This window comes from Acipenser ruthenus, chromosome 57, assembly GCF_902713425.1.
Source record: "Acipenser ruthenus chromosome 57, fAciRut3.2 maternal haplotype, whole genome shotgun sequence".
NCBI classification, from domain to species: domain Eukaryota; kingdom Metazoa; phylum Chordata; class Actinopteri; order Acipenseriformes; family Acipenseridae; genus Acipenser; species Acipenser ruthenus.
In genome coordinates this window covers 2,889,119-2,916,573 of record NC_081245.1, presented here as the reverse complement: position 1 = coordinate 2,916,573, position 27,455 = coordinate 2,889,119, and the positions used below count along the sequence as shown (strand labels likewise).

The 27,455-nt window shown below is 42.8% G+C and overlaps 2 protein-coding genes and 1 pseudogene across 2 annotated transcripts; 2 read left to right on the top strand and 1 right to left on the bottom strand.

Annotated features, from left to right (window-relative positions):
* Positions 1-2,387: 2,387 nt before the first annotated feature.
* LOC117407703 (zinc-binding protein A33-like) lies at positions 2,388-6,506 on the bottom strand. Its single transcript, XM_059017571.1, has 6 exons — positions 5,772-6,506; positions 5,185-5,280; positions 4,861-5,091; positions 4,464-4,486; positions 4,260-4,378; positions 2,388-3,634 (listed from the first exon to the last, which is right to left on the bottom strand). Exons 1-6 carry the CDS (start codon positions 6,174-6,176, stop codon positions 3,099-3,101), a joined length of 1,410 nt encoding a protein of 469 aa, XP_058873554.1. The 5' UTR covers positions 6,177-6,506; the 3' UTR covers positions 2,388-3,098.
* A 6,041-nt stretch (positions 6,507-12,547) lies between these two features.
* On the top strand, positions 12,548-17,530 carry LOC131724879 (E3 ubiquitin-protein ligase TRIM35-like; annotated as a pseudogene).
* Positions 17,531-21,475: 3,945 nt separating this feature from the next.
* On the top strand, positions 21,476-26,460 carry LOC117407722 (zinc-binding protein A33-like). Its single transcript, XM_059017568.1, has 6 exons — positions 21,476-21,807; positions 23,484-23,579; positions 23,673-23,903; positions 24,277-24,299; positions 24,385-24,503; positions 25,243-26,460. Exons 1-6 carry the CDS (start codon positions 21,643-21,645, stop codon positions 25,815-25,817), a joined length of 1,209 nt encoding a protein of 402 aa, XP_058873551.1. The 5' UTR covers positions 21,476-21,642; the 3' UTR covers positions 25,818-26,460.
* Positions 26,461-27,455: the final 995 nt, after the last annotated feature.

Here is a 27,455-nt window from a genome sequence, read left to right as displayed (position 1 = left end):
AGCGACACCTAGAGGAGAGATAGAGAAACGTCCATCCAATTAATAAATATTTGGCTGCTCCACCCATCAAAGCTCAGAAGGGCAGTCAACCACCACCTGTGAAAATAAACAAAAAGAAACCACACGTGAATTAAAGTAAATATATTAAGTGCAACTATAAACAAAATCACACCAAACATAAGTGCACAATTCAAAAAGAAAACACAACCCAGCACCTTACTTGACTAAACATTCAATGCTCTGTAGAGCAGAGCAGCTACAATAGCGACGCTCTCCCTCGCAGCTCCTATAGACACCCACTAAAAGCTAGCTAAACGCTGCACGATACTATTAAAACTGTAAAGACAAATCAAAACGTGCGTACACAAACTAAAACAAACAAGGGACAATAATAAGCAAAAACAATGTGCAAGATAAACACAGGGAAAGACAACTAGCAGAAACAGTGGCTGGCGGCGTTCCACTTCCTACAATAACAAAAGAAATCTTGTTAAGCCACACCACCACAACAAATCTAACACAGCAGTTACATTGAAAACACAGTTTACATTACCTCGGGAGAGTCCGGAATACTGACGTCCAAAAGTATATCCGCCGACTCGCCCTACAATATACCAATAACAATACCATAAAACCAGGACACCAAAAGAGTACTGCACATAAAAATTAAGAGGGAGCAAAACAATAGTGCAACCGGCTTACCTCGTCACAGGGGGACCCACGGGAACACAGGAACACCAAAACACAGCTGCACATCGACTACCTGGTTCTCTTGCACCCTTATGGTGCCGATATTTATAATGCCAACAATTAACACTTCCTGGTTCCCGCGGTCCCACCTGTTACATACAGATATTCTGTCTGGAGACACACGGCTTGATGAACTTAACAAATAGCAAACATGTAGAATTAACAAAGAAACCACTTGAAGTGTTAATTATCTCACGTGTTTGCATTAAAAGGGGCGCTATTTAAATTGCAATGCGGGGATACAGAGCAATGAACCTGTAAGCAATGGAGCGAGTCGCGTTGCTTTTATCTGGGAGTAATTCTTCAGAGTGAAAGACAGATTGAAGTCAGTGTCGTTGTAAATGGATTTGTTTAGATGTTGTTTTTATTTGAGTTGTTTTCTCTCTTAGTAGTTTCATCCCAACCTCCTTTATAAACGTCTTGCGTCCCTCCTCGCCTTCCTTTATAAACGTCTTCAGTTTCTTTTTTTCAATTACAAAATATTCAACTCAAAATGTAACAATCAACAGCGATCAATGGAAAAGCTATTTTCTACTGGAAGCTAAAAATGAAACCGGTAGTTTGTCATGCCGTGGCAAGAAACACAGTTATACACCCATTAAAACAGACGCAAGATCACCTTGTTAATCTGCCTTCATTAACGATTGAACGCCTCTTCTGAGTTCTTACCGAAAACATAAAATGTCACATTCTACTTGAATCCATACTAAAAAAAAATATCTCCCATTCCAAATCCAGTCCCAGCATGAGGGTATAATGGAAATGATGGTGCCTCACTGGCCTGGGCTGCTGCAGTCACAGTTATAAAAGGGCAGAGTGAATAGAAAACACGACACAGAGACAGCACCACTACAAACACACTTTAGAGCGCGATTTCTATGGTTTAATTCAATTAAAATCAGCGGCATACAGAGCGGGACTGGTTCTTACTGCCAGTAAATAGAAACGCAGCGAGGTTATGATTTGTTTATTGAGAGATGTATTGACACATGTTAACAGTGAAATATCCTTTCTTCTGGACGGTTTAAATGTGGTTCTGGAAGTTACAGAGATTCATTTGTAATGTTTTCCCATCCCACACAGTTAAACACACAGTTATCACAGCGAAACCAGGGAAGAGACACGTCTTCACACAGAGACACAGAGACAGGAGGGGCTGGGATGGGTTACCTGGCTCAAGCACTAGATGGCGCTAGCTCTTTGAGAGAGATTGTGAAATAATTAACTGTATAATCCACCAAGTATGTAGTAAAAAAATAAAATGAAATTAATATTTGTTACAAGTCACTGGATCTTTGTCTCTTGTAGCAGCACTGCTTCGCTCTCAGAAAACAAGGAGGCACTCCGGTCTGAATGAGTTTGAACCTTGAAGTGCTTCTTCATGTCGCTGTCTTCACCCTTCAACACAGCCGTGAGACTTTCACTGATGAGCCACGGAGTGGCTTCTCTACACCTGGAGACGCGCGTCACCGCCAAGCGCCGCCTCACTAACTTTCCTAACCGCACTGCGCCCCCTGGTGGCAGTGACCTGTCAGTACTCCTTTAACTTCTTATGCGAATGCTTTCGGATTCCTTCACACAGCTGCTGTGAGCGAGATCCACACGGAGATGGACAGACACCCCACACGAGGTCCAAATTAAAATATACACTTTTTATTATTATTAAAAAAATCATTCATGAAATCAAAGGGAGGGCAGCGAACCGATCCTTTGTGATCCGGGAGCAGTGATTTGCGGGACCGTTTCACAGCGGCCACAAAATACACACATCCACACGATCACAATGTGCAGCTTCCAAGTTATTACAGCGATACATTTACCAATTAAATGATACAATATCCTGATCGATTCAACAACGCCGCTGACCAGCCCAGCAATCATTATTCATTCATTCATTCAGCATTGAGGGAGTTATTATTGCCAGAGCTTGCAAAGCTGTAGATGGTATAACACATCAATAGAGCATTGTGTTTAATTGAATATTATTCCAGAATGCATATTCTTTATTCAGTGTTGTTCTTTAACCAGTTCATGTTCTAGTTTTTGTAATTGTATTTCTACATGGATTCGAGGAGCAAAGACCAAACACCCGCGTCACGTGACGAGGGAGAGGGGTGGAGGAGGGTGAACATGTTCTGTTAGAATATATTTAATAGTTTTCTAAACATCGTTACATTTGTCACTTTGATCATCATTTTCTATTTAAAATGTTTCCGTTCCTTTTCAGTATTAATAGATAGTTATTATTATTATTATTATTATTATTATTATTATTATTATTATTATTATTATTATTATTATTATTATTATTATTATTCATCCCTATTGTTTATGCTGAAGACATTGGGCTAGTCCACTTTTATAACTGTCTTCACAGAGCACACTCTGAGAGGGGCAGAGCCAGGCCAGAAACATGGAAACATTCTCTCAGTAAATCTGTGTTTAAAAGTGTAGAGAGGTTTTCTCATATCACTGGAGTCAAAGAATGCCACCTCCCCCCCGTCACAGTCCAGCTGAACTCTGATCTTCTGGGGTTTCTTCTCCACAGTGAGTCGTGTCGGTGGTGAGGTCCATCCCCAGTACTGATCCCCACCCATCAGGTATATAACCCAGTATCCCGCTTCTGGGTTCAGAGGGATGATCCCTTTCCTCTGGCTGGACTCTTTTGTCACACCCAGATACCATTGATTATTGCTTCCCAGTTCCACGTCCCAGCAGTGTTTCCCTGAAGTGAACCCCTCAGAGCCCAGCACACCAGTATAGTTAAGACACCGTTCTGGGTTGTCAGGAAGCTGCTGTCTCTCATCGCCGCGTCTCACACTTATTAGATCCTCAGACAGTATCAGATCAGGGTGTGCTGTGTTGGGATCCAGAGTCACTGGAGCTGAGAGAGGAAACGAGAGACAGGGTTAGAAATGAGAACATCTACCTGCAAGCACTTTAATAAATCACATGCTAAGAATTGTAGATTTCTTTACAATAAACATCTCAAATATTATTATTCAATATCAAACATAACTTTTAAAAGCAGCTGTTTAAAATGTACCCGTCAAAATGACTACTGCTGGCGGTTATAGTGTTAAATGAGATGCATTTAAATCTAAATCACAGAGCTCTAGAACAGAACACTGGGACACTGCTCAGCACTAACATTCTTAGAGCTCTGGGAGCATTCCAAGACAATGGGCTGAACTCAGAGAAGTCTGTGTTCTACTGCAGTGGTTACTTTACAAGGAGTTTCAATGCAGACCAACATGGGATCAGAAAGCCTTTTGCTCTCTTGGAATGCTCTTCCAGCTCACCTCAATACTATGAGCAGCTCACAGTGTTTAATATTGAACTGAGAGATGATCACTCTGATGGATACAAGTGTATTTGCTGCAGGTGTGTGCATTTCATTGTGTATTATTATTGATTGTAGAGAGCTGTATCTTGCTGCTTAGAAACATTGTGGATTGTGGTTATATGCACCCCCCCTCCTCCTTTGTGATGCTCCCCACAGGACTCACTGTATTGAACAATCCCCAGCATCTTCTCCCACACTTTGTACTTCAGAGAGCCCAGGTGCTCGGCTACATCTATCAGCGCTCCTGAAACACACTGTGGATCCTGCAGTGTGCACTCGGCTCTGCAATCATATTCAGGAGTTAGTGCTGCTCTGTGTTTGCATTCAATACAATACAAGAGAGGAAGACAGGCCACATCTTACATACCTTCTCTGTGTGTCTTTGTTCTTCTGAAACAAACAAGGACATGAATTGAGACATTATTAAAACACAAATACCACTTTGATAGAAAACAGCAACACCGCTGTCCAGCTTTACATTTTGAACTCAGTGTTTATCCATTAACATATTCTCTGGAGCACCAAACCAATGAGACCCCTCTGCTGGTTTGTGGGGCTGGAGGAGGGGCATTTGCTGCCTGTTTTACCCATTTGTGGGGTAAACTTAAGAACAAACAGCAATACACACCATGCTTGAAAAATGAATGTTAAAAATGAAGTTCAAATGTGTACTGACATAAATGCTTGTAAAGTCCCATTCATAGTGTAGTAGTGAGTGTGCATTCACAATAAGATCATGTCACACACAGTTAAACAATGACTACCTGCAGGAAGAAGATGTCTTCAGCTTCCAGCTCCTCTTCTATCACTCTGATTTTGTCTGAAAGGGATGAGATTTCTCTTGTAAGTTTTTCAATCTTCTTTTTCATGATTCTTCCCTTTTGTATCCTTTCCCTCCTCAGTGCAGCTATCCTGGCCTTTTCTTCATCTCGTAGAAACTGGTGAAGTTTCTCAAACTCCTCCTTTATCTGCCTCTCTGTTTGCTGGGCTTGTTTCTATACAAGAAAAGGATCATTTTAGAGTTAGTTTGGGTGTCCAGTGAAAATGTATGTTGTGTATTGTTTCAATCACTAATCTAGTTCTCTTACCTTGATGTGCTCTGCTGTTTTATCACATTCATTTTTAACTTTATTAAAGGATCCCAGCTTGTCCCTCAAGGGCTTCAGCGCAGTCTTGAGTTCTTCCTGAAATGCAGTGAAACCCAGAGCTTGCACATCACTGTTAACACATGCCTGGGTAGTAGCAATATGAATGCAGTGTGTGAGAAATCCCCTCAGCACTGGGGTTGCCACTGGGGGCTCTCATAGCAACAAACCCCCCGCTCTGGAGATTCTCTGATAGGGGCTGTGTGAGGGTTTATAAGGGTTCAGGTGTGAATTCATTATTGCACACAGACACGCTCCCCTCCCCATTCCTGTACAGCACCACCCCCACTCTGCACCCAGGATCTCTCTCTCTCTCTCTCTCTCTCTCTCTCTCTCTCTCTCTCTCTCTCTCTCTCTCTCTCTCTCTCATAGGGTCTGTGTTAGTTTTAATGATATTGTAATAGGATTTGTTTTTTGCTCAGACTTGTTGGATCTTGTTGTTTAAACTGCCTCATTATAATAACTCTGTATAATATGCTGTGAAAAGAGAATACTGTGTTTACATTTTCACATGAATATTGTTTCCATACCTTATAACCCTGTGCAGCCTCCTGAACAGGACGGAGCTTGTGATTCTCATGTTTCTTTGAAGTTTGACACACAAGACAGACAGCCTCTTTATCATCCACACAGAACAGCTTCAGTTTCTCATCATGCAGACTGCAGAGTATTCCAGTAGGTGCTGGAGGATTCTGACTGCGTTCCTTTAAGAAGGACTCCACAATATTCCTGAGAGCAAAATTGAGTGGAAGATCCTCCACTGAACTCCTCCTCCTGCATATGGGACACTCCCGAGCTCTCTTCTCTTTCCAGCACAGATCCAGACATGCTTTACAGAAGCTGTGGTTACAATGAAGAGTTACGGGATCCTTGAAAATCTCACAGCACACAGCACAGGAAAGCTCTGCTTCCAGAGGAGAAGTGTTTGCTGCCATTTCTGCACAAAGCCACTCCTGCCTTGCTCTCTGGAAGGACTCCTTTCAAAGTCCAGAACCTCAAACTTTGTCCCTGCAGATTAGAATCACGAGTCAGCAGTCATGAGGCTCCATTTGCAGCACTAATTTACCACTGACTTTAACCTGCAGATAACTGATGACTGAGATTCCTGAGTCTGCACTCTTTGCATTAACATGTCTAATACAATGTGGTGAAATGCAGCAGTCATGTATGGAACACCTCCACACAAGAGCTGTAGTTTATAATGAAAATAAAAACTTCTCGAAAAGCAAAAAACTGCATTAATGCAGAAGTTACGGTTGGACTCATCACCACAGAAGCAAGGAAATGGTATACAATATGCCTGTAATATACCTATAGATTTGTTTTCTAATCATTACCAGTCTTTATTTAGTCCGTTGTGAATTTCATTGAAAAGAGAGAAAGGTTGATGAAGAGAACACTGTTAAGTGGCTGAGGTACTCGCTCACTGTCGTATACAGAAGGTGAATTACGTGCTCTGAATGGCTGAAACATCCAAAGCAATCTATAATATAAATTTACAAAACATGTGTTTTAATTAGTACTGTAAGCATTTGATCAACTAATCCAAACTACAGAGCGGGTCTTGGGTTATTCTGAACCAATGAACAACAAATCTAAACATTCTCAACGAATGCCCAATTGTTTGGGGAGGCGGAGCGTTAGGATTTGATTAGCTCAGTTTAGCCGCTCTCTCATATGCTGTGATAATATTATCCAGTGTCTACCTAATAACCAGCTCTGTGTTGCACACGGATGGGCTGTGTTCTTTGGTTGAGCATCCCATCCATGTGTCCTTATGAGAAGCGACAAACAGGAGAAGAGTTCCTGGAAACGCTGTGGAGTTAATTATTATGCAGCCTCTCCTTAATGATACTTTGATCTGAGTTCAAGACCAAGCAAAGAGCTTTTCACAAGGGAGCAGCACTGGAACACTGAACCCATGACGAGTTCAGCTTCAGCACAGCAATTCATTTTTTTAGGGACTCTCATGAGAACAGGGAGTCTTTTATTCAGATGCCTTCATTGTGACACGCATCGGACCTGGACTCATACTCTCACACTCACCTCATGAAATGTTACACAGCATACATCAGGCAATGGTGTGAACAGGTTTTCACAACAGGGAGAAAAACTTCCATATTTATGTGAAGGAAGCTTCCAGGACCAATATTTTCACATCGTACAAGAAAAACACAAATGATTGTTTAGTATAGTTAACAAAATAAAGACATACATGCTAGTTTCAAATTGTGCATTTAACAGTGATCAGAGATTAGTATATTGAAGAGCTTGTTTAGCTAATCTTATTGTCGCTTGGTTTGTATCAGTTTTGTGATTGGGTGTCACTTCACTGTTCTGAGAAGCAGCTGCTCATTTACAGGGTCTTCATGTTGACACAGTCACAGCACGGTTCAGTGTCTTAACTGAATCAACCTGATTCAGAAATCTACTGTACTGCTGCCCTTGCAAACAAAAAAATAGTGCTTGTGAGGGACGACCCAGAGGTGTGAGATCGCTGCTGAAAGCACAACAGAATCCAACAGCTAAACTTTCATTTCAGGATCAGCTGAAATGTAGCTCTTAGGACAAAGTTGGAATCAAAATCAGCTCCAAGTCATTTTCAAGGGAATCCATTAATCAGAAGTCATGCCCAGCACCCTTCTCAAGGCACAGTGCAGGTGCTCGGATGATGTTATCTGTGTAAGATAATGGCTCCAGATTTCGCAGTGCATTGTTCATGTTCTGGGATATCACAGGCTAGGCTAGGTAATAAAATGCTAAATAAACAAGATAAGGTTTACTGGAAACGTTGTGAAGTTAATCATTATTATAACATGGCTTTGGGAAACTTATCACAGACTAAAAAAAGAAAAATAAACTATCTTTCAAAGTCTGTTTGAAATGTATCCGGGTATGAATAGGAAATCTGAACAGACAGCGAGTCGGGTGCGAGATCGTGAAGGATTAGGGTGTAAGTTTGTGAAGGGTTAGGGTGCGAGATTGTGAAGGGTTAGGGTTAGGGTGCGAGATTGTGAAGGGTTAGGGGTGTGAGATTGTGAAGGGTTAGGGGTGCGAGATTGTGAAGGATTAGGGTTAAGGTTAGGGTGTAAGTTTGTGAAGGGTTAGGGTGCGAGATTGTGAAGGGTTAGGGTTAGGGGTGTGAGATTGTGAAGGGTTAGGGGTGCGAGATTGTGAAGGATTAGGGTTAAGGTTAGGGTGTAAGTTTGTGAAGGGTTAGGGTGCGAGATCGTGAAGGATTAGGGTTAGGGGTGCGAGATCGTGAAGGGTTAGGGTTAAGGTTAGGGTGTGAGATTTCTGTCACAGACGGTTCTGGCATGTCCCTTTTGTGCTATAAGTCAAGGGTGTGCGGTTCTTTGATGGACCCAAATTCAGTTAAAATGTGTTTGCTCACTGACGATGGGAATGAGAATGCAGAGATGGGAGCCCAGCTCACAAGATTGAAGTTTCTGCAGGTATCAGGCTTGTAAAGACTGTCACTCACACCTGAGAGCAGAAACTGACCCAAGACTGTCACAGCTACTAGAAGTAGGCTGATCTTTGGGAAATTAATTGAACATTTGTGAAACTGCAACAAATATTGTAATGACTGTAAAGTGTTTTAAAGAATATAAAACCAGTAGAAAATATTATTAGCAGATCTGTGTAAGGCCTGTGAAGAGGGGGTCATTGCATTGAAGGTCAGGCTGACCTGATTAAAGTTCCAAACCTCCCTTATCAGGCAAAATTAGACTCAGAGTCTCAAAACATTCTGATCCAGCGAGAGCAGAATAGCAGAATCTATGGAGCACAGTTATTATACAAGAAGCAATCAAACTAGATTTGACTATAGTAAGAAAAAGCAAAAGTATTTAAATAAATAAGAAACCTAATATAATAACATTAAGTAGATGTATGAACAGTCCTAAGTTTAAATATTCAAGATTACATTTTCTGCTAATTAAAAATTAACCTCTTGCCTTCTGTGTATATCAATGGTGTAAAATAGAATTGCAGTTTATAAGTGATTGCTATATTGAAGTATCTGACTTAAAACGACATGTTATAAAGTCATTTATAGTATAAACTGTAACGAACAGTAAACTTGTTGAAGGAATACAAGTAATGTTGTAATCTCGTTCTCAGCTGCTCGTGGTACAGGCGGTGCTGAAGATGGCTCGTTTGGTTGATGGGCTGAATGGCCTCCTCTCGTTTGTAAACTTTATTATGTTCTTATCCACCCCCAAAAACTCCGTCTTTCAGTTTCTCTCTGTCCGCTGCATTCACTGTTGCTCTGGACTCCAGTAAAAACAGTTCAAGAAAAACACATTGCTTTAGTAAAGGAAAAAAATGAGCGACCCCACTTCCCTTTCTCGCCCTCTCAAACTCTCCTCTGCCGCTGCTGTAGTTTGAAAGGGCTCCGTGCTCGCTCGTGCTTTCACTTTAGTGCCCCTTCTCCATATCACGTGCAGAGTCCTTTCATCTGAAGCGAGGGGCGTGTCCCGAGGAGCAACACCTGGCCACGTGATTAACAAAGACAGCAGGTGTGTTTAATAAGGGGCGAGGGGCGGGGGGAGCAAACCACCGGCGTAGATTTAGCTAGGGACGGTAGGGACATGTCTCCAGTTTCAATTTATTTTATGCATATAGCGCCTTTCATAGCACAGTCTCTCAAAGCACTTTACATGTCGGGTGAGACAGAGAGAAGCCTGCAATATCACGAAGTAGAAAATTACAACAATAAATAACACGACTAATAACTAATAACAGCAATAATAATATTAATTATTATGAAGCTCTCGTCATATTCTTAACGGAGGCAGTCCTGGTAAGCAAGCTAGGGGAGGAGGGGTTTCGTGTGCAGGGGTCACTGAGTGAAGTTTCAGCTTTAGTGACGCCCGGAACAAAAGTCCTCCTGTCTCATGCCCCTCCCTTCTTAGAAAACGAGACTTACACTTTATAGTAAGGAGCTGCTTATCAAAGCTGTATAAATATATAATAGATGCTTAATAACTATGTTATAGAGTGTTAATAAAACATTATAAATGGTTTATTACCATGCAATAGCCATAGACTGAATTACATTTAAACATCTCAAACTGGAATAGAGTGAGGGTTAGGTTAAGGGTTAGCCACCAAGTCTACTTTGGAATGTTTAAACGTAATTTCAGACTGAGGGAAGACACGTGACACGTGCCTTAACACAGAGAGAGAGGAGTATGGGCTACCAAGGGCTTTACAATGCTTCCTTATGCTTTACCAGACCTCTCTGTGCTTTACAATGCTGCCCTATGCTTTACCAGACCTCTCTGTGCTTTACAATGCTTCCCTAGGCTTTACCAGACCTCTCTGTGCTTTACAATGCTTCCCTATGCTTTACCACACCTCTCTGTGCTTTACAATGTTTCCCTAGGCTTTACCAGACCTCTCTGTGCTTTACAATGCTTCCCTATGCTTTACCAGATCTCTCTGTGCTTTACAATGCTTCCCTATGCTTTACCATACTTTATGCTTTACTATGCTGTGCTGTGGTTTTACTGTGGGACACTTTTATAAGGGTGAGTTTACCCTGTTTTTTAATATGCTATATTGTGCTTGTGACGGAGCACTGCTTATGAAAACTCTAGCGAGGGCGATTATTAATTAAAACTTTCCATGCCTCACGATGTTCTGTGTGGATTCACTGTTCATTTGTAAAAAAAAACACATGTTCTGTTCTGAAAATATTTCTGAGAAATATACAAATCCACCATTTAGTGTATTTATTGTTCTGTGTGTTCGGCGATGCACTGCAGGTTTGTGTGACAGGTGCCCATTGTGAACAGACCAGCCCTCCACAGAGACACAGTGAAGACATCCCCACCTCCCCTAGATTAGCACTCTGAACAGACCAGCCCTGCACAGAGACACAGTGAAGACATCCGCACCTCCCCTAGATTAGCACTCTGAACAGACCAGCCCTGCACAGAGACACAGTGAAGACATCCCCACCTCCCCTAGATTAGCACTCTGAACAGACCAGCCCTGCACAGAGACACAGTGAAGACATCCCCACCTCCCCTAGATTAGCACTCTGAACAGACCAGCCCTGCACAGAGACACAGTGAAGACATCCCCACCTCCCCTAGATTAGCACTCTGAACAGACCAGCCCTGCACAGAGACACAGTGAAGACATCCCCTCCTCCCCTAGATTAGCACTCTGAACAGACCAGCCCTGCACAGAGACACAGTGAAGACATCCCCACCTCCCCTAGATTAGCACTCTGAACAGACCAGCCCTGCACAGAGACACAGTGAAGACATCCCCACCTCCCCTAGATTAGCACTCTGAACAGACCAGCCCTGCACAGAGACACAGTGAAGACATCCCCTCCTCCCCTAGATTAGCACTCTGAACAGACCAGCCCTGCACAGAGACACAGTGAAGACATCCCCACCTCCCCTAGATTAGCACTCTGAACAGACCAGCCCTGCACAGAGACACAGTGAAGACATCCCCACCTCCCCTAGATTAGCACTCTGAACAGACCAGCCCTGCACAGAGACACAGTGAAGACATCCCCTCCTCCCCTAGATTAGCACTCTGAACAGACCAGCCCTGCACAGAGACACAGTGAAGACATCCCCTCCTCCCCTAGATTAGCACTCTGAACAGACCAGCCCTGCACAGAGACACAGTGAAGACATCCCCACCTCCCCTAGATTAGCACTCTGAACAGACCAGCCCTGCACAGAGACACAGTGAAGACATCCCCACCTCCCCTAGATTAGCACTGTGAACAGACCAGCCCTGCACAGAGACACAGTGAAGACATTCCCTCCTCCCCTAGATTAGCACTCTGAACAGACCAGCCCTGCACAGAGACACAGTGAAGACATCCCCACCTCCCCTAGATTAGCACTCTGAACAGACCAGCCCTGCACAGAGACACAGTGAAGACATCCCCACCTCCCCTAGATTAGCACTCTGAACAGACCAGCCCTGCACAGAGACACAGTGAAGACATCCCCACCTCCCCTAGATTAGCACTCTGAACAGACCAGCCCTGCACAGAGACACAGTGAAGACATCCCCACCTCCCCTAGATTAGCACTCTGAACAGACCAGCCCTGCACAGAGACACAGTGAAGACATCCCCACCTCCCCCAGCACATCATAGCCAGTGTGGAGTTCACAGGGTTGTAGTTTGGATTAGTTGATCAAAGCTGAGAGCACTAATTAAATCACATGTTTTGTAAATTAAAAACACCAACGTCACATTTCCTTCCTTCTGTGGCAATGAGTTCAACCGTAACTTCTGCATTAATGTAGTTTTTTTGCTTTTCGAGGAGTTTTTATTTTCATTATAAACTACAGCTCTTGTGTGGAGGTGTTCCATACATGACTGCTGCATTTCACCACATTGTATTAGACATGTTAATGCAAAGAGTGCAGACTCAGCAATTCTACAAAATAAACTTCTCTGCAGGTTAAAGTCAGTGGTAAGGTAGTGCTGCTAATGGAGCCTCATGACTGCTGACTCGTGATTCTAATATGCAGGTCCTTACAGAGAGCAAGGCAGGAGCGGCTTTGTGCAGAAATGGCAGCAAACACTTCTCCTCTGGAGGCAGATCTTTCCTGTGCTGTGTGCCGTGAGATTTTCAAGGATCCCGTAACTCTTCATTGTAACCACAGCTTCTGTAAAGCATGTCTGGATCTGTGCTGGAAAGAGAAGAGAGCTCGGGAGTGTCTCGTGTGCAGGACGAGGAGTTCAATGGAGGAGCTTCCTGTGGATTTCAAGCTCAGGAATATTGTGGAGTCCTTCTTAAAGGAACGCAGTCAGAATCCTCCAGCACCTACTGGAATACTCTGCAGTCTGCATGAGGAAAAACTGAAGCTGTTCTGTGTGGATGATAAAGAGGCTGTCTGTGTTGTGTGTCAAACTTCAAAGAAACATGAGAATCACAAGCTCCGTCCTGTTCAGGAGGCTGCACAGGATTATGAGGTATGGAAACAATATTCATGTGAAAATGTAAACGCGGTATTCTCTTTTCACAGCATATTATACAGAGTTATTATAATGAGGCAGTTTAAACAACAAGATCCAACAAGTCTGAGCGAAAAACAAATCCTATTACAATATCATTGAAACTAACAGAGAGAGAGATCCTGGGTGCAGAGTGGGGGTGGTGCTGTACAGGAATGGGGAGGGGAGCGTGTCTGTGTGCAATAATGAATTCACACCTGAACCCTTATAAACCCTCACACAGCCCCTATCAGAGACAGGCAGGGCAGGAATGGGGAGGGGAATCACTCAGTCAATGTGAACACTTTATTCCTTGACATTCACTCTCCACTGCTGACTATATAAGCAAGCATTGTGTTTCCTATTGAATTGCCTCCTCACACTGTCTGCTTATAGACAGCGATGATTCTATTACAGCACCAAGGTCTTTCTACTGGCACGCCTGTTCAGATCCAAGCCCTTCTGAAAGATATATTACATCACACACTCTTTCAGAGCCCATCCTTGCACTGACTTCTTCAGAGAAGTCTAAGGGCATTGTCAGTTAACTATTCTCTACTGTGACATAACTGGGGTGATGTGACTTTTGATTTCCGCATGATAAATAACTGACTCTTCAAGATATTAGATTCATGCACAGTGCACTGTGTCTCCTCTCTTACCCCCTGTGTCTCCTCTCTTACCCCCTGGCTCTCCTCTCTTACCCCCTGGCTCCTCTTTTGCCCCCTGTCTCTCCTCTCTTACCCCCTCTCTCCTCTCTTACCCCCCTCTCTCCTCTCTTATCCACTGTGTATCCTCTCTTACACCCTCTCTCCTCTCTTACACCCTCTCTCTCCTATGAGGCTGATAAGGCTGTGGCTGCCCGCTTCTGCCTCATCTCCATTCTTAAATATCAGTCAGTCAGAATCTTTATTGATGCGTCACAAATCTCCAGAGCGGGGGTTTTGTTGCTATGAGAGCCCCCAGTGGCAGCCCCAGTGCTGAGGGGATTTCTCACACACTGCATTCATATTGCAACTAGCCAGCCATGTGTTAACAGTGATGTGCAAGCTCTGGGTTTCATTGCATTTCAGGGAGAACTCAAGACTGCGCTGAAGCCCTTGCAGGACAAGCTGAAAACCTTTAATGAAGTTATAAAAGAATGTGATAAAACAGCAGAGCACATCAAGGTAAGAGAACTAGATTAGTGATTGAAACAATACACCACATACATTTTCACTGGACACCCAAACTAACTCTAAAGTGATCCTTTTCTTGTATAGAAACAAGCCCAGCAAACAGAGAGGCAGATAAAGGAGGAGTTTGAGAAACTTCACCAGTTTCTACGAGATGAAGAAAAGGCCAGGATAGCTGCACTGAGGAGGGAAGAGGAACAAAAGGGAAGAATCATGAAAGAGAAGATTGAAAAACTTACAAGAGAAATCTCATCCCTTTCAGACACAATCAGAGTGATAGAAGAGGCGATGGAAGCTGAAGACATCATCTTCCTGCAGGTAGTGATTGTTTAACTGTGTGTGACATGTTCTTATTGTGAATGCACACTCACTACTACACTATGAATGGGACTTTTCAAGCATTTATTTCAGTACACATTTGAACTTCATTTTTAACATTCATTTTTCAAGCATGGTTTGTATTGCTGTTTGTTCTTAAATTTACCCCACAAATGGGTAAAACAGGCAGCAAATGCCCCTCCTCCAGCCCCACAAACCAGCAGAGGGGTCTCATTGGTTTGGTGCTCCAGAGAATATGTTAATGGATAAACACTGAGTTCATAATGTAAAGCTGGACAGCGGTGCTGCTGTTTTCTATCAAAGTGGTATTTGTGTTTTAATAATGTCTCCATTCATGTCCTTGTTTGTTTCAGAAGTACAAAGACACACAGAGAAGGTATGTAAGATGTGGCCTGTCTTCCTCTCTTGTATTGTATTGAATCCAAACACAGAGCAGCACTAACTCCTGAATATGATTGCAGAGCCGAGTGCACACTGCAGGATCCACAGTGTGTTTCAGGAGCGCTGATAGATGTAGCCGAGCACCTGGGCTCTCTGAAGTACAAAGTGTGGGAGAAGATGCTGGGGATTGTTCAATACAGTGAGTCCTGTGGGGAGCATCACAAAGGAGGGGGGGTGCACATAACCACAATCCACAATGTGTGTAAGCAGCAAGATACAGCTCTCTACAATCAATAATAATTCACAATGAAATGCACACACCTGTAGCAAATACACTTGTATCCATCAGAGTGATCATCTCTCAGTTCAATATTAAACACTGTGAGCTGCTCATAGTATTCAGGTGAGCTGGAAGAGCATTCCAAGAGAGCAAAAGGCTTTCTGATCCCATGCTGGTCTGCATTGAAACTCCTTGTAATGAAACCACTGCAGTAGAACACAGACTTCTCTGAGTTCAGCCCATTGTCTTGGAATGCTCCCAGAGCTCTAAGAATGTTAGTGCTGAGCAGTGTCCCAGTGTTCTGTTCTAGAGCTCTGTGGTTTAGATTTAAATGGATCTGATTTAACACTATAACCGCCAGCAGTAGTCATTTTGACGGGTACATTTTAAACAGCTGCTTTTAAAAGTTATGTTTGATATTGAATAATAATATTTCAGATGGTGTATTATAAAGAAAACTATGCAATTCTTAGCATGTAATTTATTAAAATGCTTGCAGGTAGATGTTCTCATTTCTAACCCTGTCTCTCATTTACTCTCTCAGCTCCAGTGACTCTGGATCCCAACACAGCACACCCTAGACTGATACTGACTGAGGATCTAACAAGTGTGAGTCTCAACAAGGAGAGACAGCAGCTTCCTGACAACCCAGAGCGGTTTGATTTCTGGCCTTGTGTGCTGGGCTCTGAGGGGTTCACTTCACTGAAACACTGCTGGGACATGGAACTGGGGAGCAATACTGACTGGGCTCTGGGTGTGACTAAAGTGTCCAGCAAGAGGAAAGGGAAATTCTCTACAAGCCCAGGAGCAGGATACTGGATTATATCCCTGGAGAAGGGGGAGTACAGGGCATGGACCTCACCACCGACACGACTCACTGTGGAGAAGAAACCCCAGAAGATCAGAGTTCAGATGGACTGTGACGGGGGGGGAGGTGGCATTCTTTGACTCCAGTGATATGAGAAAACCTCTCTACACTTTTAAACACAGATTTACTGAGAGAATGTTTCCATGGTTCTGTTCTGCTGCTCTCAGAGTGTGCCCTGTGAAGACAGTTATAAAAATGGACTAGCCCAATGTGTTCAGCATAAACAATAAGGATGAATAATAATAATAATAATAATAATAATAATAATAATAATAATGAATGTCTATTAATATTGAAAAAGAACGGAAACATTTTAAATAGAAAATGATGATCAAAGTGACAAATGTAACGATGTTTAGAAAACTATTAAATATATTCTAACAGAACATGTTCACCCTCCTCCACCCCTTTCCCTCGTCACGTGACGCGGGTGTTTGGTCTGTGCTCCTCGAATCCATGTAGAAATACAATTACAAAAACTAGAACATGAACTGGTTAAAGAACAACACTGAATAAAGAATATGCATTCTGGAATAATATTCAATTAAACACAATGCTCTATTGATGTGTTATACCATCTACAGCTTTGCAAGCTCTGGCAATAATAACTCCCTCAATGCTGAATGAATGAATGAATAATGATTGCTGGGCTGGTCAGCGGCGTTGTTGAATCGATCAGGATATTGTATCATTTAATTGGTAAATGTATCGCTGTAATAACTTGGAAGCTGCACATTGTGATCGTGTGGATGTGTCTTTTGTGGCCGCTGTGTAACGGTCCCGCAAATCACTGCTCCAGGATCACAAAGGATCGGTTTACTGCCCTCCCTTTGATTTAATGAATGATTTTTTTTAATAATAAAAAGTATATATTTTAATTTGGACCTCATGTGGGGTGTCTGTCCATCTCCGTGTGGATCTCGCTCACAGCAGCTGTGTGAAGGAATCCGAAAGCATTTGCATACTAAGTTAAGGGAGTACTGACAGGTCACTGCCACCAGGGGGCGCAGTGCGGTTAGGAATGTTAATGAGGCGGCGTTTGGCGGTGACGCGCGTCTCCAGGTGTAGAGAAGCCACTCCGTGGCTCATCAGTGAAAGTCTCACGGCTGTGTTGAAGGGTGAAGACAGCGACATTAAGAAGCACTTTAAGATTCAAACCCGTTCAGACCGGAGCGCCTCCTTGTTTTCTGAGAGTGAAGCAGTGCTGCTACAAGAGTCAAAGATCCAGTGACTTGTAACAAATATAATTTTTTTTTTTTTTACTACATACTTGGTGGATTATAGAGTGAATTATTTGACACACACACTCTCTCTCTCTCTCTCTCTCTCTCTCTCTCTCTCTCTCGAAGATCTAGCAGCTAGCGCCATCTAGTGCCTGAGCCAGGTAACCCATCCCAGCCCCTCCTGTCTCTGTGTCTCTGGGTGAAGACGTGTCTCTTCCCTGGTTTCTCTATGATAACTGTGTGTTTAACTGTGTGGGATGGCAAAACATTACAAATGAATCTCTGTAACTTCCAGAACCACATTTAAACCGTCCAGAAGAAAGGATATTTCACTGTTAACATGTGTCAATACATCTCTCAATAAACAAATCATAACCTCGCTGCGTTTCTATTTACTGGCAGCAAGAACCAGTCCCGCTCTGTATGCCGCTGATTTTAATTGAATTAAACCATAGAAATCGCGCTCTAAAGTGTATTTGTAGTGGTGCTGTCTCTGTGTCGTGTTGTTTTCTATTCACTCTGCCCTTTTATAACTGTGAATGCAGCAGCCCAGGCCAGTGAGGCACCATCATTTCCATTATACCCTCATGCTGGGACTGGATTTGGAATGGGAGATGTTTATTTTTAGTGTGGATTCAAGTAGAAAGTGACATTTTATGTTTTCGGTAAGAACTCAGAAGAGGCGTTCAATCTTTAATGAAGGCAGATTAACAAGGTGATCTGTCAGGACTGCCCAGTCCCTGACCACATTCCGGCGCCTCCTTAAGACTCACCTCTTCAAAGAGCACCTGTAGAACTCCTCTGTTTGTATCCTGGGACACTATCACCATTCATGTAAATGCGCTTTATTTTGCTCTTATCTGCCTCCTATTTTACTGCATTTAATCCTGTACTTCAGAATACTGTAATCTGCCAAGTGTTTAAACCTGTAGTACTTTGTATTTAATCACATCCTGATGTAACTATCACTATTTAATCATATCCTGATGTAACTATCACTATTATCTGCTGTATTGAATTGTGGTTTGTCACACTTGTACTTTGCTTGAACAAAAGTTATTGTATTTCTTGCTCTTATTGTATTACTTGTATTGTAACACTTGAAATGTATTTGCTTACGATTGTAAGTCGCCCTGGATAAGGGCGTCTGCTAAGAAATAAATAATAATAATAATAATAATAATAATAATAATAATAATAATAATAATAATAATAATAATAATAATAATAATCTTGCGTCTGTTTTAATGGGTGTATATCTGTGTTTCTTGCCACGGCATGACAAACTGCCGGTTTCATTTTTAGCTTCCAATAGAAAATAGCTTTTCCATTGATCGCTGTTGATTGTTACATTTTGAGTTGAATATTTTGTAATTGAAAAAAAGAAACTGAAGACGTTTATAAAGGAAGGCGAGGAGGGACGCAAGACGTTTATAAAGGATGTCGAGGAGGGACGCAAGACGTTTATAAAGGATGTCGAGGAGGGACGCAAGACGTTTATAAAGGATGTCAAGGAGGGACGCAAGACGTTTATAAAGGAAGGCGAGGAGGGACGCAAGACGTTTATAAAGGAAGGCGAGGAGGGAAGCAAGACGTTTATAAAGGAAGGCGAGGAGGGACGCAAGACGTTTATAAAGGAAGGCGAGGAGGGACGCAAGACGTTTATAAAGGAAGGCGAGGAGGGACGCAAGACGTTTATAAAGGAAGGCGAGGAGGGACGCAAGACGTTTATAAAGGAAGGCGAGGAGGGACGCAAGACGTTTATAAAGGAAGGCGAGGAGGGACGCAAGACGTTTATAAAAGGAAGACGAGGAGGGATGCAAGACGTTTATAAAGGAAGGCGAGGAGGGATGCAAGACGTTTATAAAAGGAAGGCGAGGAGGGACGCAAGACGTTTATAAAGGAAGGCGAGGAGGGACGCAAGACGTTTATAAAGGAGGGAGAGATGAAACTACTAAGAGAGAAAACAACTCAAATATAAACAACATCTAAACAAATCAATTTACAACGACACTGACTTCAATCTGTCTTTCACTCTGAAGAATTACTCCCAGATAAAAGCAACGCGACTCGCTCCATTGCTTACAGGTTCATTGCTCTGTATCCCCGCATTGCAATTTAAATAGCGCCCCTTTTAATGCAAACACGTGAGATAATTAACACTTCAAGTGGTTTCTTTGTTAATTCTACCTGTTTGCTATTTGTTAAGTTCATCAAGCCGTGTGTCTCCAGACAGGATATCTGTATGTTTTGAATTCAGCAGCGTGTCGTGTAGTGACTGCATCCTCCTCACAGTGAGAGGAAAGCCATCAGTTTTTATTAAGGAACGTAGAGCTACAAAATATCCGAGCTCGATTGAATCCAGCCCCTGGTTAAACGATGCTAATTATAGCTTAACAGACAGGTAGAGAGATCAGAAATAAATGTAACAATCTACCAACCCCGTATTAATAAGAAACAGCTGCTACCCAATGCCAAGCTGTACCGCGCTGTCTTTAAAACAGTAACTTTGTCTCCCAACGCGTCTCCACACGAATGAACGAAAGACGGAACTCTCCCGGTTAGCACGGGTGTGTGTGACGTGTTTTCAAGTGTGATCTGTGTTACTGTAGAGACCAGCACAATTTATACAGTGTGAATAGACCTATTAAACGCGTCGAACACAATGAAAGCATTTTAGTGCCGAAGATCGATGTATTGTATTTGTGTTTATTTTAAAAAGACCTCTAAGGACAGTGCATCTGATCTGCAGCGTAGTTCACACGTGGTCTTGTTGCTTGAATCTTACATGAATATTTTTAGACTTTGTGCCTCTGTGTTATTCCTCATTATGAAACTCACTTGGTCTGTGCATATTTTGATGGTGAAATGCACGCATAATGACGAGTTTGTATGTATTTAAATATTGCCCGAAGGTCTGCCTTTCTCCAGCGTTGTTCGACATTGTGTGAGAATACGCTGTGCTCCAGCAAGTTTGAAATTAGCATCAACAGGTAGTTTATTTGTTTTACCGGCGGACGAGGAGGGCTTATCGACGCGCATCACAGGTGGTCAACTATGTGAGCCCCCCCCCACCCCGTGTTTCCCAGCAGTGTTTCCCTGAAGTGAATGTAATTGAATACCCCTGTGTTATGAGGTGAGTGTGAGAGTATGAGTCCAGGTCCGATGCGTGTCACAATGAAGGCATCTGAATAAAAGACTCCCTGTTCTCATGAGAGACCCTAATAAAATGAATTGCTGTGCTGAAGCTGAACTCGTCATGTGTTCAGTGTTCCAGTGCTGCTCCCTTGTGAAAAGCTCTTTGCTTGGTCTTGTAACTCAGATCAAGGTATCATTAAGGAGAGGCTGCATAATGATTAACTCCACAGCGTTTCCAGGAACTCTTCTCCTGTTTATATCGCTTCTCATAAGGACACATGGATGGGATGCTCAACCAAAGAACACAGCCCATCCGTGTGCAACACAGAGCTGGTTATTAGGTAGACACTGGATAATATTATCACAGCATATGAGAGAGCGGCTAAACTGAGCTAATCAAATCCTAACGCTCCGCCTCCCCAAACGATTGGGCATTCGTTGAGAATGTTTAGATTTGTTCTTCATTGGTTCAGAATAACCCAAGACCCGCCCTATAGTTTGGATTAGTTGATCAAATGCTTACAGTACTAATTAAAACACATGTTTTGTAAATGAAAAAAACAACCCCACATTTCCTTGCTTCTGTGGTGATGAGTTCAACCCTAACTGCTGCATTAACATAGTTTTCTGTGATGAATTTCCTTGCTTTTTTGAGGAGTTTTTATTTTCATTATAAACTACAGCTCTTGTGTGGAGGTGTTCCATACATGACTGCTGCATTTCACCACATTGTATTAGACATGTTAATGCAAAGAGTGCAGACTCAGGAATCTCAGTAATCAGTTATCTGCAGGTTAAAGTCGATTGTAAATTAGTGCTGTTGATGGAGCCTCGTGACTCGTGATTCTAATCTGCAGGGACAAAGTTCGAGGTTCTGGACTTTGCTGTGAGATTTTCAAGGATCCTGTAACTCTTCATTGTAACCACAGCTTCTGTAAAGCATTTGTGGATCAGTGCTGGAAAGAGAAGGAAACTCGGATCGTCCACCCAATTTCACGCTCAGGAATATTATGGCTTCTAAAGCACATACTGGAATACTCTGCAGTCTGCATGATGAGAAACTGAAGCTCTTCTGTGTGGATGATAAAGAGGCTGTCTGTGTTGTGTGTCAAACTTCAAAGAAACATGAGAATCACAAGCTCCGTCATGTTCAGGAGGCTGCACAGGATTATAAGGTATAGAAACAATATTCATGTGAAAATGTAAACGCGGTATTCTCTTTTCACAGCATATTATACAGAGTTATTATAATGAGGCAGTTTAAACAACAAGATCCAACAAGTCTGAGCGAAGAACAAATCCTATTACAATATCATTGAAACTGAGAGAGAGATCCTGGGTGCAGAGTGGGGGAGGTGCTGTACAGGAATGGGGAGGGGAGCGTGTCTGTGTGCAATAATGAATTCACACCTGAACCCTTATAAACCCTCACACAGCCCCTATCAGAGACAGGCAGGGCAGGAATGGGGAGGGGAATCACTCAGTCAATGTGAACACTTTATTCCTTGACTTTCACTCTCCACTGCTGACTATATAAGCAAGCATTGTGTTTCCTATTGAATTGCCTCCTCACACTGTCTGGTTATAGACAGTGATGATTATATTACAGCACCAAGGTCTTTCTACTGGCACGCCTGTTCAGATCCAAGCCCTTCTGAATGATATATTACATCACACACTCTTTCAGAGCCCATCCTTGCACTGACTTCTTCAGAGAAGTCTAAGGGCATTGTCAGTTAAGCATTCTCTACTGTGACATAACTGGGGTCATGTGACTTGATTTCCGCATGATAAATAACTGACTCATCAAGATATTAGATTCATGCACGGTACACTGTCTCTCCTCTCTTATCCCTGTGTAGGGACCTTGGAATAGACACCCCCAAGTATTTTTGCTTGGGTTATTATACCGAGTAGTCCTGTGGAGGAAAGTAACCTGAAACTCTTATCTAATAATATAAGGTAGTTATGACGGCCTCCAGCCACTAGGGAGCAACAGCAGGTGCACTGGAGGTTGGGTTAGTACATTAGACCTGATAGTGCAGTGTAGGTGAGTGAATAAGAGTGAGACTGCTTGTAAAACACATATCATTGTTATCTGTTTCAGAAATTAAAGCTGGATAATTGAACAGCAGTGGTACCGTGCTTTGTGTCTTAGTTTTAAGCATTGGGAAGAAACTCACAGTAGAGAGCCATTCAAGTAAACATCCAGATCAGCTATATATAACACAAACTTGCCCCACCCACCATGTGTTTTACCCCCCTCTCCTCTCTTACCCCCTGTCTCTCCTCTCTTACCCCCTCTCCTCTCTTAACCCCTGTCTCTCCTCTTACCCTCCTCTCCTCTCTTACCCCTTGTCTCTCCTCTCTTACCCCGTGTCCCTCCTCTCTTATCCCGTCTCTCCTCTCTTACCCGTGTCTCTCCTCTCTTATCCACTGTCTCTCCTCTCTTATCCACTGTCTCTCCTCTCTTATCCCTTGTCTCTCCTCTCTTACGCCCTGCCTCTCCTCTCTTACACCCTGCCTCTCCTCTCTTACACCCTGCCTCTCCTCTCTTACACCCTGCCTCTCCTCTCTTACACCCTCTCTCTCCTCTGAGGCTGATAGGTATGTGGCTGCCCGCTTCTGCCTGATCTCTATTCTTAAATATCGGAAGCACGTTTGAATCTGCCAGTCAGTCACAATCTTTATTGATGTGTCACAAATCTCCAGAGCAGGGGGTTTGTTGCTATGAGAGCCCCCAGTGGCAACCCCAGTGCTGAGGGGATTTCTCACACACTGCATTCATATTGCTACTAGCCAGGCATGCGGTAACAGTGATGTGCAAGCTCTGGGTTTCATTGCATTTCAGGGAGAACTCAAGACTGCGCTGAAGCCCTTGCAGGACAAGCTGGGATCCTTTAATAAAGTTAAAAACGGGTGTGATAAAACAGCAAAGCACATCAAGGTAAGAGAACTAGATTAGTGATTGAAACAATACACAACATACATTTTCACTGGACACCCAAACTAACTCTAAAGTGATCCTTTTCTTGTATAGAAACAAGCCCAGCAAACAGAGAGGCAGATAAAGGAGGAGTTTCAAAAACTTCACCAGTTTCTACGAGATGAAGAAAAGGCCAGGATAGCTGCACTGAGGAGGGAAGAGGAACAAAAGGGAAGAATCATGAAAGAGAAGATTGAAAAACTTACAAGAGAAATCTCATCTCTTTCAGACACAATCAGAGTGATAGAAGAGGAGATGAAAGCTGAAGACATCATCTTCCTCCAGGTAGTGATTGTTTAACTGTGTGTGACATGTTCTTATTGTGAATGCACACTCACTACTACACTATGAATGGGACTTTTCAAGCATTTATGTCAGTACACATTTGAACTTCATTTTTAACATTCATTTTTCAAGCATGGTTTGTATTGCTGTTTGTTCTTAAGTTTACCCTACAAATGGGTAAAACAACCAGCAAATGCCCCTCCTCCAGCCCCACAAACCAGCAGAGGGGTCTCATTGGTTTGGTGCTCCAGAGAATATGTTCATGGAAAACACTGAGTTCAAAATGTAAAGCTGGACAGCGGTGCTGCTGTTTTCTATCAAAGTGGTATTTGTGTTTTAATAATGTCTCAATTCATGTCCTTGTTTGTTTCAGAAGTACAAAGACACACAGAGAAGGTATGTAAGATGTGGCCTGTCTTCCCCTCTTGTATTGTATTGAATGCAAACACAGAGCAGCACTAACTCCTGAATATGATTGCAGAGCCGAGTGCACACTGCAGGATCCACAGTGTGTTTCAGGAGCGCTGATAGATGTAGCCGAGCACCTGGGCTCTCTGAAGTACAAAGTGTTGGAGAAGATGCTGGGGATTGTTCAATACAGTGAGTCCTGTGGGGAGCATCACAAAGGAGGGGGGGGGGGTGCATATAACCACAATCCATAATGTGTGTAAGCAGCATGATACAGCTCTCTACAATCAATAATAATACACAATGAAATGTACACACCTGTAGCAAATACACTTGTATCCATCAGAGAGATCATCTCTCAGTTCAATATTAAACACTGTGAGCTGCTCATAGTATTGAGGTGAGCTGGAAGAGCATTCCAAGAGAGCAAAAGGCTTTCTGATCCCATGCTGGTCTGCATTGAAACTCCTTGTAAAGTAACCACTGCAGTAGAACACAGATTTCTCTGAGTTCAGACCATTGTCTTGGAATGCTCCCAGAGCTCTAAGAATATTAGTGCTGAGCAGTGTCACAGTGTTCTGTTCTAGAGCTCTGTAATAGAACTCTGTGAGCAGCTACAATTCTCACTGACCAGAGTTCCGGAGCCAGAGTTCTACTCAAATCATCCAGCCGGGCATCAGTTCAGCATTTTTATACTGTACACCCTCTCAGCCAATCAGGGCTGGGTTTACACACGCTGTGAATGGATCTGATTTAAACAGGTTCAGATGCTGTTTCTTTGATATTTTTAAGGGGATTTCCGTTTTTAAAAGTTATGTTTGATATTGAATAATAATATTTGACAAAAATATACAATTCTTAGCATGTAATTTATTAAAATGCTTGCAGGTAGATGTTCTCATTTCTAAACCTGTCTTTCATTTCCTGTCAGCTCCAGTGACTCTGGATCCCAACACAGCACACCCTGCCCTGATACTGTCTGAGGATCTAACAAGTGTGAGACTCAGTGATGAGAAACAGCACCTTCCTGACAACCCAGAGCGGTTTGATCCCTATGCTTGTGTGCTGGGCTCTGAGGGGTTCACTTCAGGGAAACACTGCTGGAACGTGGAACTGGGAAGCAGTACTTACTGGTATCTTGGTGTGACTAAAGTGTCCAGCCAGAGGAATGCGATATACCCCTGGAACCCAGAAGCGGGATACTGGGTTATATCCCTGGAGGATGGGGATCAGTACTGGGGATGGACCTCACCACCGACACGACTCACTGTGGAGAAGAAACCCCAGAAGATCAGAGTTCAGCTGGACTGTGACGGGGGGGAGGTGGCATTCTTTGACTCCAGTGATATGAGAAAACCTCTCTACACTTTTAAACACAGATTTACTGAGAGAATGTTTCCATGTTTCTGGACTCTCTGTTCTGCTCCTCTCAGTGTGTGCCCTGTGAAGACAGTTATAAAAGTGGACAAGCCCAATGTGTTCAGCATAAACAATAGTGATGTGTAATAATAATAATAATAATAATAATAATAATAATAATGACTATCTATTAATATTGAAATGGAACGGAAACATTTTAAATAGAAAATAATGATCAAAGTGACATATGTAACGATGTTTAGAAAACTATTAAATATATTCTAACAGAACATGTTCACCCTCCTCCACCCTTCTCCCTCGTCACGTGACGCAGGTGTTTGGTCTGAGCGCCTCGAATCCATGTAGAAATACAATTACAAAAACTAGGACATGAACTGGTTAAAGAACAACACTGAATAAAGAATATGCGTTCTGGAATAATATTCAATTAAACACAATGCTCTATTGATGTGTTATACCATCTACAGCTTTGCAAGCTCTGTAAATAATAACTCCCTCAATGCTGAATGAATGAATGAATAATGATTGCTGGGCTGGTCAGCGGCGTTGTTGAATCGATCAGGATATTGTATCATTTAATTGGTAAATGTATCGCTGTAATAACTTGGAAGCTGCACATTGTGATCGTGTGGATGTGTGTCTTTTGTGGCCGCTGTGAAACGGTCCCGCAAATCACTGCTCCCGGATCACAAAGGATCGGTTCGCTGCCCTCCCTTTGATTTAATTAATGATTTATTTTAATAATAAAAAGTATATATTTTAATTTGGACCTCGTGTGGGGTGTCTGTCCATCTCCGTGTGGATCTCGCTCACAGCAGCTGTGTGAAGGAATCCGAAAGCATTCGCATACGAAGTTAAGGGAGCACTGACAGGTCACTGCCACCAGGGGGCGCAGTGCGGTTAGGAAAGTTAGTGAGGCGGCGCTTGGCGGTGACACGCGTCTCCAGGTGTAGAGAAGCCACTCCGTGTCTCACGGAATAAAGAAAATAAAGAAAAGGAGACTCTCACTCTCTAAACTAGGAGGTCTATCCTTGCCTGTTCTTGAGAAATATTTTTTCACTGCAAGGCTGTCGGTGCAACACTGGATTTTCAAAAAATACATAAAATAAACCTCCAGCAAGGATTGCAGTGAGCGTGTCTGCCCCCTGCAGATCCACACAGTGTTTAAATACAGGGTAACACTTTGGAATTTAAGTGTGGTTAAGATCAATAAAACACCCAGATCACAAAGTAGAAATCCAACAATTGTACAGCAATTTAAAAGAGTCCTCCCCTGGTTTCTCATCAGAGTCAGTCCCCTTACAGACTCGTCACTCCAGTGCTCACACAGAGCACTCTATCCCGGTCAGGCGGGCGGTGTTGCGCGCTAGTCCCCTTTTTAAAGTCCAGGCAATCCAATCGTGATCGCCGGCACCTGCCGACCGACTGCTTTACCTGAACAAACTCAGGTGTGCGTTGATAATGCTAATGGGCAGTCAGCAAGGTCCATTACAGTACACTGCAATTACAAACTCGATGTGATGATTATTATTGTGACAGACAGTACACTGCAATTACAAACTCGATGTGATGATTATTATTTTGACAGTACACTGCAATTGTAATAAGTGTGTATTTTTAATATACCGGATTGGATGTCATTAGCGGCACGTTAATGGCTTTGTCTTCACGGTTTGGTTTGTTCTCCACTAGGATTATTTTTGCTCTGCTTGTCGCTGAATTGATCGGATGTGTAGCGGGGTGCCACGTTACGCACGCAGGCAG

Excerpts from the sequence above, each read along its gene's own strand:
- LOC117407703 (XM_059017571.1), bottom strand. The coding sequence starts at position 6,176 with ATGGCAGCAAACACTTCTCCTCTGGAAGCAGAGCTTTCCTGTGCTGTG. Across the intron at positions 5,281-5,771 it reads AGGCTGCACAGGGTTATAAG|GAAGAACTCAAGACTGCGCT; the intron begins GTATGGAAACAA and ends ACTGCATTTCAG. Across the intron at positions 4,379-4,463 it reads AACAAAGACACACAGAGAAG|AGCCGAGTGCACACTGCAGG; the intron begins GTATGTAAGATG and ends ATATGATTGCAG.
- LOC117407722 (XM_059017568.1), top strand. The coding sequence starts at position 21,643 with ATGGCTTCTAAAGCACATACTGGAATACTCTGCAGTCTGCATGATGAG. Across the intron at positions 23,904-24,276 it reads AAGACATCATCTTCCTCCAG|AAGTACAAAGACACACAGAG; the intron begins GTAGTGATTGTT and ends TGTTTGTTTCAG. Across the intron at positions 24,504-25,242 it reads GCTGGGGATTGTTCAATACA|CTCCAGTGACTCTGGATCCC; the intron begins GTGAGTCCTGTG and ends ATTTCCTGTCAG.